General features: G+C 36.7%; 1 protein-coding gene across 1 annotated transcript in view; it reads right to left on the bottom strand.

The window, feature by feature from the left end:
* FBN2 (fibrillin 2) overlaps positions 1-12,719 on the bottom strand; it is a 285,838-nt gene that overhangs the window by 199,383 nt on the left and 73,736 nt on the right. The window contains exon 6 of the mRNA XM_033181363.1: positions 6,846-7,043. Coding sequence (XP_033037254.1) covers positions 6,846-7,043 — 198 coding nt within the window. The remainder of the gene's footprint in view (positions 1-6,845; positions 7,044-12,719) is intronic.

Genomic DNA, 12,719 nt, shown 5'->3' with positions numbered 1-12,719 from the left:
CCAAAATATAAAGACCAATGACACTGTGAAGAAACTGCATGAACTAGTGTGCAAAACAACCAAATAGCCTTATGATAGCAGGATCAAATTCACACATAACAATACTAACCTTAAATGTAAACGGGCTAAATGCCCCAATTAAAAGACACATATTGGCAAATTGGATAAGCTGTCAAGTCCCATCGGTGTGGGTGTGCTGTATTGAGGAAATCCATCTTACATGCAAAGGCACGCACAGGCTCAAAATAAAGGGATGGAGGAATATTTACCAAGCAAATGGAAAACAAAAAAAAAATGCAGGGGTTGCAATCCTGGTCTCTGACAAAACAGATTTTAAACCAGCAAAGATCAAAAAAGACAAAAAAGGGCATTATGTAATGATAAAGAGAACAATTCAACAAAAAGAGCTAGCTCTTCTGAATATACACGCACCCAATACAAGAGCACCCAGATTCATAAAACAAGTTATTAGAGGCCTACAAAGAGACTTAGACTTCCACACAATAATAGTGGGAGACTTTTAACACCCCACTATCAGTATTAGACAGATAAATGAGACAAGAAATTAACAAAAACATTCAGTACTTGAACTCAGCTCTGGATCAAGTGGACCTACTAGATGCCTACAGAACTCTCTGCCCTAAATCAACAGAATATACATTCTTCTCAGTGCCATTTATTCTACAATTGGCTACATAATTGGAAGTAAAACATTCCTCAGCAAATGCAAAAGAACTGAAATAATAACAAACAGTCTCTCAGACCACAGTGCAATCAAATTAAAACTCAGGATTAAGAAACTCAGTCAAAACCACACAATTTCATGAAAATTGAACAACCTGCTGCTGAATGACTCCTGGGCAAATATTGAAAGTGAGGCAGAAATCAAGAAGTTCTTTGAAACTAATGAGAACAAAGAGACAACATATCAGAATCTCTGGGACACAGCTAAAGCAGTGTTAAGAACAAAATTTATATTACTTAATGCCTACATCAGAAAGCTAGAAAGATCTCAAATTGACACCCTAACATCACAATTAAAAGAGCTAGAGAGGCAAGAGCAAACTAATCCAAAAGCTAGCAGAAGACAAGAAATAACTAAGATCAGAGAAGAATTGAAGGAGTTAGAGACAAGAAAAGCTCTCCAAAAAAAGGAGCTGGTGTTTTAAAAAAAATTAATGAAATTGATAGACTGCTAACTAGACTAATAAAGAAGAAAAGAGAGAAGAATCAAATAGACACAATAAAAAATGATACAGGGGATATCACCATTGACCCCAAAGAAATACAAACTACCATCAGAGAATACTATAAACATCTCTAGATAAATAAACTAGAAAATCTAGTAGAAATGAATAAATTCCTGGATGCATACACCCTACCAAGACTCAACCAGGAAGAAGTTGAAACCCTGAATACACCACTAACAAGCTCTGAAATTGAGGCAGTAACTAATAGCCTCCCAACCAAAAAAAGCTCAGGACCAGACGGATTCAAGCTGAATTCTACAAGAAATACAAAGAGGAGCTGGTATCATTCCTTCTGAAACTGTTCCAAACAACTGAAAATAAGGGACTCCTCCCTAATTCATTTTATGAAGCCAGAATCATCCTGATACCAAAACCTGGCAGAGACACAACAACAACCACAATAACAACAACAAACTTGCTAAAACAACAACAACAAATTGTGAAAATCTTCAATAAAATACTGGCAAACTGAATCCAGCAGCACATCAAAAAACTTATCCACCACCATCAAGTCAGCTTCATGATGCAAAGCTGGTTCAATGGTTCAACATACACAAATCAATAAATGTAATCCATCACATAAACAGAACCAAAGACAAAAACCACATGATTATCTTAATAGATGCAGAAAAGACTTTCGATAAAATTCAACATCCCTTCATGTTAAAAACTCTCAATAAACCAGGTATTGATGGAACACATCTCAAAATAGTAAGAGCTAGTTATGGCAAACCCACAGCCAATATCATAGTGAATGGGCAAAAGGTGGAAGCATTCTCTTTGAAAACTGGCACAAGACAAGGATCCCCTCTCTCACCACTCCTATTCAACATAGTATTGGAAGTTCTGGCCAGGGCAATCAGGCAAGAGAAAGAAATAAAGGAGATTCAAATAGGAAGAGAGGAAGTCAAATTGTATCTGTTTGCAAATGACATGATTGTATATTTAGAAAACTGCATTGTCTCGGCCCCAAATCTCCTTAAACTGTCTCAGGATACAAAATCGGTGTGCAAAAATCATAAGCATTCCTATACACCAATAATAGACAAACAGAGAGCCAAATCATGAGTGAAATCCCATTCACAATTGCTACAAAGAGAATAAAATACCTAGGAATACAACTTACGGGGGATGTGAAAGTCCTCTTAAAGGAGAATTACAAAGGAGCAATTACCACTGCTCAAGGAAATAACAGAGGACACAAACTATGGAAAAACATTCAGTCCTCATGGATAGGAAGAATCAATATTGTGAAAATGGCCATACTATCCAAAGTAATTTATAGATTCAGTGCTATTCCCATTGAACTACCATTGGCATTCTTCACAGAATTAGAAAAAAACTACTTTAAATTTCACATGAAATCAAAGAAGGCCCGGTATAGCCAAGACAATCCTAAGCAAAAAGAACAAAGCTGGATGCATCATGCTACCTGACTTCAAACTATACTACAAGGCTACAGTAACCAAAACAGCATAGTACTGGAACCAAAACAGACATATAGACCAACGGAGCAGAATAGAGACCTCAGAAATAACACTACACACCTAGAACCATCTGATCTTCAACAAACCTGACAAAAACAAGCATAGGGGAAAGTAATTAGTAAATGGTGCTGAGAAAACTGGCTAGCCATATGCAGAAAACTGAAACTGGACTCCTTCCTTACACCTTATATAAAAATCAAGATGGATTAAAGACTTAAATGTACAATCCAAAACCATAATAACCCTAGAAGAAAACCTAAGTAATACCATTCAGGACATAGGCATGGGGAGAGACTTCAAGACAAAAATGCCAAAAGCAATTGCAGCAAAAGCCAAAATTGACAAATGTGATTGAATTAGACTAAAGAGCTTTTGCACAGCAAAAGTAACTATGATGAGAGTGAACAGGTAATCTACAGAATGGGAGAAAATTTTTGCAATCTACCCATCTGACAAAGGTCTAATATCTGGAATTTATAAGGAACTTAAACATATTTACAAGAAAAAGACAAACAACCTCCTCAAAAAGTGGGCAAAGGATATGAACAGACACTTCTCAAAAGAAAGCATTTATGTGGCCAACAAACATATGAAAAAAGTTCATCACAGATCATCAGATAAATGCAAATCAAAACCACAATGAGACACCATCTCACACTGTTCAGAATGATGATTATTAAAAAGTCAGGAAACAGAAGATGCTGGCGAGGCTGTGGAGAAATAGGAATGCTTTTACACTGTTGGTGGAAATATAAATTAGTTCAACCATTGTGGAAGACAGTACGGCGATTCCTCAAGGGTCTTAAACCAGAAATACCATTTGACCCAGCAATCCCATTAGTGGGTGTATACCCAGTGAATTATAAATCATTCTACTATAAAGACACATGCCCACATATGTTTACTGCAGCACTATTTACAATAGAAAAGACATGGAACCAACCCAAATGCCCACCAATGATAGACTGGATAAAGAAAATGTGGTACATATACACCATGGAATATGATGCAGTCATAAAAAGGATGATTTCATGTCCTTTGCTGGGACATGGATGAAGCTGGAAGCCATCATCCTCTGGAAACTAACACAGGAACAGAAAACCAAACACCACATGTTCTCACTCAAAAGTGGGAGTTGAACATTGAACACATGTGGACACAGAGAGGGGAATAACACACACCAGGGCCTGTTGTGGGGTGTGGGGAGGGAACTTAGAGGATGGGTCAGTAGGTGTGGCAAACCAGCATGGCACACATATACTCTTGTAACAAAGCTGCACGTTCTGCACATCTATTCTTTTCTTTTATGAGCTCTTGCGGAGCAGGCCTGGTGGTAACAAAATCCCTCAGCATTTGCTTTTCTGGAAAATATTTTATTTTATTTTAAATAAAATAAAATTACTGATTTTCTCGCAGCTTAATTCTTTAAGTATTATCTTAATTTCCTGTTGTCCCTCATTTTCCACAGCTACCCTGTTTATTACAAGAGCATGTTTCATTCACAACTAATTGCATCAGCTACAGGATATCATTATCCTCGGAATTTCAAAAGAACCATGATTTAGAGCTAGTGTTAAGCTATTTACAGCTATCCACATGCTTGAAATTTATTTTTAACTCTATAAAACTTTTCAATCATCCTATAAAAAAGATCACTATTATTTTTAATGACATATATGTACCATGTTTTGATGTGTTATTTTTTCATGCCCCATCTCTTCCAAATTAATTTGGCATAAGTATTCAGGAAACAGTCTAGGAATTTAAAGGGAAAAAATGAAATCACAGTAAGATGTCTTAAAATAGCCTGAACTATAGATTAGTATTTAATTGAGAACTTTCTGACTATGCCACGATTTTGAAATAAAGCAGAATTTTTCAATGTGCTTTTCCAGACATTTTAATCATGTGGCAAATTTCATTTTGTTCCTGTTACTGTGTTCATTCCTTAGATTTTTAGGCAAATGGAGCCTGAAACTTATCTTTGCTGCATAAACAAAATGAAATAAGTAATCCTTCATACATTACTACAGCCTAAAGGACATTCAGAAAGTTTGAGATCAGATGACACATTTTTTATAATTATATTTAGGAAAACACTAGGCCTCTGACAAAGTATGAAAGTAAAAAAGCGTAAGTATAAATACAGAACATGAGGAAAGTCAATAATTTGGAATGTTTTGGTTGAAGCTAAAGGCTTTTCTTAACCTGACCTGTTTCTTTCTCTGAAATAGTGGGTTTTGAAGTATTTCAATCTTAATGTCATTTATTAATTCAAAAGGTACTTGCTAAGCTTCTACTATATATTATGCACTGTTCTAGATGTCTGAGACATCAGTAAGTGAAAAAGATTTCTGCACTCATACAGTTTACATTCTAGCCAAAAGAGAATTAAAAACAACAAAGAAAATCAGTTAGTATGTTAGAACGTAGCAAACAAAAATTAGTACTACAGTAAATCCAATCATTATTAAACTAGCAAATCAATATAGTATTTTATTTTTAGTAATAATCTATATCCACTATAGATTATAATATGTAAATTACATGGTAATCTACATATTAAGATTTAGTAAAGACTATATGGAACACAGTAAAGACAGATAGAATATAATATAGAATATCTTCCTATAGAAGAAATTGTTGCACTATCAGGAACTCTATATAATCAGTCTAATATTCATACCAAAAGATAGAATTTTACTATCCGTAGTAAACAACACATTAAAAATGGCATTTGACTCAATCTTCATCATTAAGGCCTGAACTGTGTTCATCACTAAAATGAACTATTCTAAGTCCACAGCCTACATAAGTGAGTTTTCATATGTGATTAAATATAAAGTTGGTAAATTTTTGAGTTATATAGTCATCCCCTAGGTATCTCCGTAGTTCTGATTCAAAACAATTTTACAAATAGACTATTTAAAAAATATACCTTTTATAAAACCACAACACTAGCAAAACTCTGTGGATGCTGCTGTCAGGGACACATGTACAAAGTTATGCAGAACACTCACATTTTATTATTCAACGAACTAAAGTTACGTATGCACTCCCCAAGCTATAATTCTCGTTTAAGATTTAGGACACTGGACAGACTTTCTACAACATAAGATTCGCACAGGCCCAATAGATAACATCTTCACTTGTGACACAGCTTACTAAAATCAATTTGAAAGACTTTGGATCTAAGTTTGTACATGTTTTAATTATAGAAAATAACCCTAACTCTCCAAGTCTCAAATATGAATAATAATATTTCTGTGAATGATACAAAAATCATTTATATTTTCCTGTGATCTTACTGCTATGCAATATGAAGGCAACCGCCATTTGAGAAGTCATTAGGAGACCATTTCCGAGCTCTAAAAATGGATTTAAGACATACGATATCAGAGAAGTTGCTAGAAAAAGGTAAGAATTGCGGCCGCTGAAAATTAATTAAAATAATTAACCAGCAAATAGGTAACAATGTTTGGCTACTTGGATCGTAGTCTACTAAGGTAGCATCCTTAGGGCCCCGATCTGGTCCTAATATAGAAATCAGTGTCATGAACGTAGTTAGGGAGTGTCAAAACCCAGAGATTACGATCAATCCAGGTTACAAACTCTGTAATAACTGCAATCATGGAGAGAGTTCACATTTTGTCTTTGAAGACACTATTCACAATGACCGAGGGCAAATATTAGGTGGTTTTCTTCTCCTTGTTACTTGGGTTCAGGTTCTCATAACTTGAATGAGACAAGGAGAGAAAAAATAGGTTTTTCCTGGGTATTTACATGTGTATAGTTCAGGGAGGAGTCATGCCATCTAGATGAAAATAGAGTGGTTCATCCTCTGATTGTATTAAATATTTTACACTGTATTATTACATTTCCCCCAATTCTTCATCTCTTTCTCTTCTCCACGAATATCAAGAGTTGAAACAATTATTTATTAGGTGGCTAAAAGACAAACCTTCTCTGGTCAGGCTTGTTAACGAGGCCACTATTGGAAATCGATACTCTGTTAAAAGCTACCATCCACAGTGCCAGATTCTCCAACTCCAGTAAAAAGAGAAGTGGCATGTCTGCGATGGTGTTCACAGGCAGACAGCTGACTCACCTTGGCAAGCTCCAGTACGGATGTTGGGGATGAAACCCCGCCGGCAGGGCTGAGGCTGGGCTGGACACATCTCACAGGGATGGCCCCACGCCCGTCCAATGGTGGCACAGCACAGAGTCTTCGTGCAGACAATGCCTGTCAGCTGCCCTTGGCACATCTGGTTGTTGACCTGAGTGAAACACGGGCCTGTCCTGTAATCTGGAATGTGAGAGAAGAAAGAAAGACAGGTTTTATGATCATATACTAATCTTATACTAGTGCCTCCAAATGCATAAAACAGAGACTATTTCTTCTGACCAAAGTGTCCAAAGACAAAAGGCTAGAGAGTTTCATGTTAAGAATTCATAATTTTCCAGTCATGAGAAGTACCTTAAGAGATTTCAATGTACTCCACACTAGACACTGTAAATGGGTGGCTCAGGGCTGTGTCTGGGATACAGATGTGTCTTCTTGGCCTGAATAATACTTTTACAGAATTTAAATTAGTAGCCAACATTGTAAACTTGGGAAATTCCACATGAAATTTGTATTTCTGGCTTTTCTTGAAAAATTGGAAGTTCTGATCATGCTAGACCTGCCATGCCACACAGCACTGGTGGGATGAAGTGTGTTTTCTCCAGGACACCACAGCCCCAGTCACCCACTAAGTCCCAGCTCAGTACATTCACTGATGTTCCCTTCCTGGGCCCTGAAGGCATCAGCATTAATGACTCCTCTTTACTTAGCAGAGATTTTCTTTTCTGATGAGGTGAACAAGAATTTAGAAAATTAAAATGAATCAATAAAGATATGCTTCTTCCATATCACATATATTTGGGCAGTCTAAACTGCCTATATTCAGTTCTAACAATCTGATTTCTGTTTCTGTGTCAGTCAGTTTAGTTCTACGAGTAGCGAAGTTAGGAAGACCTCATGAATAGGCACATATCATGCATTCTTTATGGGTAAGTTAATATTATATGATCGCTCCTCTCTAGCAGGTGATTGTATATTGTCCAACTCTGTTACGGTCATAACAAAAGCCTTAGCAAATGTATGGCATGTGTGATACATAGACAAATTCTTCTATGAATATTAAGTCAATTTAGATCCCTGCCTTTCAAGGTTTCTATGGATTGGCAGCATCAGTATCACTTTGGGACTGGGTAGAAATGCAGACTCAAGCCCTACCCCTGACCCACTAACCTGGGTTCTGCATTTTTAACAAGACAGTGCATTAACATGCACCTGGGAGTTTCAGAGGGGCTGATTTAGATTGCAGGCAGTTTGAAAGTTAGTACTGGGTATTTCTACTCTATCCTCCTTTCTTCTAGGATTTACTTCAGTGAAATTTTGGATGATTGGTAAAACAGAAAGGAATCATGAACTAAATAATTTTAAATTTCAGCTTTTTTGTTGTTGCTATTTTGAGAGAGACAAGAAATCAGAGAAAGGTCAGTTTTCTGAGGACTGACCAATGCAATTATTCTCATTTGCTATAAAACACAACAGAAATACGTGAAAAAGTTGTGTGTTTTTCCTTACACACAGGGATTGTATCAATGCAGTTTATTAATCCTTGGGAATACAAAATACCACTCAGGCTTCTTGATAAGGTCTAACACAAATGATATTTTTCTACTCCAAGGGGAAAGCTACACAGATTTAATTCAGAGATTTATGAGAACAAAACTATCTGACATTTAAAGAAGGAAGAGTCAATAATGTTGGTATAATTTTCATGAAAAGCTGTTTCTAGGAAAATCAAACTTGGATATAATTTAACATCCAAAATGCTAAGCTAGGAAGCCTTAGATACCATATAAATGCTGCAGTACAACAACCAAAACCTTATAACCACAAAAAACTTCAATTTGCTTTCAAGAAGACTGAGGCTGTCTCGGATAGAAGCAAAGAACAGTTTAAAAGTTCAACACAAAGAAACAAAATCGAGAATAGGTAATTTTTTGGCAAGCCATTTTAACATTGTTACTCTGCAGCTGAACTTCAACAAAAATAGCTCATCTTAATCCCTTGCATAAGAACAACAGATGTGCTGGCTGCAAGTCTCATTTTTGAAAAAGATCTTTGGAGTATACGTGAAGATATGTCAACCTTAGAAATACGCACACTTCCTATACTGCAAATTGTCAGGTTGCAAACTTTTAAAATCTATCCTGTTGTCCTTCAGACATACATATTTTGCCATTTTAAACAAATATTAAATTCCTAATTATAAGTTATATCAAGTTCTGAACACGTGGGGAAAAGTCTTTTTTTTTGCAAAAAAATATAAAAACACATATTGTTTTTAGATTGATGTGCGAATACCCATGTTCACATTCTATGCACTTTTAGGATTCCAGGAACAAAGTCTGCAGAGTCTCCCTCATAACCAAATCTATAAATAAACCAACTTGTCAGTAGATTCATTCCCTTAACTACATCTTAAAATTATGTCCTCTCAGTACAGTCTCTGTGAAGAAGGGGAATATCTGGACAAGGACAGCTCTTTGTCCTCTGCAAATGACCTTTCTTGTTGAAGTCACTAATTAAGGCAGCCTTCCCCTTGGCAGGAATAGAGTTGACCATTTCTTATTTGCTTTGCTTACATTTTACTCCTTACAAAATATGTTGAACCTATGTTTGTTTTTTGTTGTTGTTTCGTTGTTGTTGTTGTTGTTGTTGTTGTTTTTGAGAGGGAGTCTCGCTCTGTCGCCCAGGCTGGAGTGCAGTGGCATGATCTCGGCTCACTACAAGCTCCACCTCCTGGGTTCATGCCATTCTCCTGCCTTAGCCTCCTGAGTAGCTGGGACTACAGCCTCCCACCACCTTGCCCAGCTAATTTTTTGTATTTTTAGTGGAGACGGGGGTTTCACCGTGTTAGCCAGGATGGTGAACTTATGTTTGTATATGATGACAATTTGCTTTCTGGTTGGTAACTAAATACTTTAAAATTTAAACTTACAATCTTATCTACTAATTCAAGAATTACTATCATATAAAATAAGAACAAATACTAGATACTGTAGAAGCATTTAAATTTCCTGATAGGGTTAAAACATCCTGTCCCAAACTCTACCTGCAGTTTAATTATGGACAAAAGAGTCCTTAAAAGACCTTAATCAATTTTGATTGGCCATGCATTCTCTTCATAAAAGTTGCACTGTGGGAAAAATACTGATGTATACCATGCTAACCATTCATAGTCACAAGCATATTTGCAGCGTGTTAACTAAGCGTAAAAGGGGAAAACCGCTTATCACTTAGTATGTTGGAACTAGTGACCTATAAACAGTTATGTTCCACATTATGATGTGACCAAGAAAATTTTGTTAAAAATTAGGCTGTGAAACACAAATATTGCTAGTTCGACTTTCTAATATCTAAGTGCAACAAGGCATTTTTTTTTTTTTTTTTGAGACGGAGTCTTGCTCTGTGCCCAGGCTGGAGTGCAGTGGCTGGATCTCGGCTCACTGCAAGCTCCGCCTCCTGGGTTTACACCATTCTCCTGTCTCAGCCTCCCGAGTAGTTGGGACTACAGGCGCCCGCCACCTCGCCCGGCTAATTTTTTTGTATTTTTTAGTAGAGACGGGGTTTCACTGTGTTAGCCAGGATGGTCTCGATCTCCTGACCTTGTGATCCGCCCGCCTCGGCCTCCCAAAGTGCTGGGATGACAGGCTTGAGCCACCGCGCCCGGCCTAGGCATGTTAATTTGCTTATGCAATTTCCCTTTTCATCCACATTAAACAATTAGTGCAGTTAGCAAGCTCATCAAGAACTTTGGCTGCCCATTGTTTTGCTTTTTCCAATAACTATAGGAAAGTGTAATTTACCTACCATAATTCACCTGTTTTAAGTGTCAAATTCAGTGGTTTTTAGTAAATTCATTGAATGAAGCAACCATCACCACAATTCAGTTTTAGAACATTTTCATCACCCAAAAAGAGCTTGTGTCCATTCCCCGTCTCAGCCTCCGTGAGCCACTCATCTAGTTTCTGTGACTATACATTTTATTTCTCTGGACAATTAATGTAAGTGAAATCATACAACGCATGGTCTTTTTTTGTCTTGCGTCTTTCACCTAGCATAGTTCATCAGGACCATACAGTAGCATGGATCAGTACTTCATTTCTTCTAATTGCTGACTAAATTTCCATTGTATGGCTATACCACATCTGTTAACCAGTCTATGGCCATCTGGGTTGTTTTTACTTTTGGGATATTATAAATAATGCTGCAATGAACATTTGCATGAAAGTCTTGGTGTGGATACATGTTTTTATTTCTCTTGGTAGTTACTTAAGAGTGAAGCTACTTATTTGACAAATATACATTTAACTTTCTAAGAAACTGTTATTTGACAAATATACATTTAACTTTCTATGAAACTGCCAAATTATTTTCCAGAATAGCTGCACCATTTTATATTATCCTCAGCAATGTATGACGGTTCTAGTTCTTCCACATCTTTGTTAATATTTGCTGTTTTCTATCTTTTTTATTATAATCTATGTTCACATTTTACATTAAATAAACACATTTGCTTGGGAATTTTGCTGTAATTTCACAAGTCCTTTTTATATAGAGATGATAAATCATGCTAGGAAACCAAAGTTGAGCATTATTGTTTATAGAAAATGTAAGTTTAGAAAATTAGACATTCTTAAAATAAAATATAATACACTTGCTAAAATCCAAACCATACAGAAAAAATAAAATGCCCTTTTCATAACATGTTGAGATTTGTGATACTTTTTTCTAAATAAAACCACAGTTAACCATCTCTTACATTTACCTTTTTGAATTATTTATATACAGTGTTCTGAAGCTTGAGTGTTCTCTTAATCGTATAACTTGGAAATTAAGTCTACAACTGAATTTATTGAGTGACTAGTATATACTAGATATTGTTCTGGGCTCTGGGGCTATAACAGTGAGGGGAAAATGGTGAATGAGAAAGAGAGGGGAAAGGAGACATACAGAAGAAAGTGAGGGAAGAGAGCACCAACATCTTTGACCGTTTAGAGTTAATTTACAGTTTGTTGGGGGAAACGGAAAAGGCCAACAGGGCATAAAGTACAAAGGCCCTATGAAACGGTGGAAGCAAGGTGCACCCAGGGTAATGTGTGGCTCATATAAGAGAGGAGCTCGGTGAAGGATGAGGCTGGAGAGGAGATCAAGACCATTCTGGCTAACACGGTGAAGCCCCGTCTCTACTAAAAATACAAAAAAAATTAGCTGGGCATGGTGGTGGGCGCCTGTAGTCCCAGCAACTTGGGAGGCTGAGGCAGGAGAATGGTGTGAACCGAGGAGGCAGAGATTGCAATGAGCCAAGATCGCGCCACTGCACTCGAGCCTGGGCGACAGAGAAAGACTCTGTCTCAAAAAAATAAAAAATAAAAAATAAAAAAAATAAAATAAAGTTCAATGGAGGGACAGTTCTTTCTGGCATGGAATGACATGCTTATATTTGTATTCTGAAAAAGATCAATCTGGCTTATGTGTAAAGAACAGACAGAAAGTATTAAGAGTAGATGCTAGGAAATCTTTTAGAAATCCATGATCAAGACGCAAGATACAGTGGAACCAGAAATTGTACAAGTGAACAGAGCTTGGAATAAAAACTCCTGAATTCAAAAAATAAATGGGTGAATGTGTTAATGTGGAAGACGAGGAAGAAAGAGATACCAAAAGTAGGATCAGGATTTTAGTTCACTTACGAGGATGGCTGATGGTGTCATTTCCTGATATACTGATAATAGAAGACAATCAGGATTTTCGGTTCATTTTTCAACATGTTACATTGAGGTGCCTTTAGACACCCAACAGGAGACATCCAATGCAGTTATACAACTTAGAATATATGGATTGAAGATGCACACTAATGAGTCA

This window comes from Trachypithecus francoisi, unplaced genomic scaffold, assembly GCF_009764315.1.
Source record: "Trachypithecus francoisi isolate TF-2019V2 unplaced genomic scaffold, Tfra_2.0 Lachesis_group2, whole genome shotgun sequence".
In the NCBI taxonomy this organism is placed as follows: domain Eukaryota; kingdom Metazoa; phylum Chordata; class Mammalia; order Primates; family Cercopithecidae; genus Trachypithecus; species Trachypithecus francoisi.
Note: the sequence above shows the minus strand (reverse complement) of the source record. Positions and strands in the feature narration are given on the sequence as shown.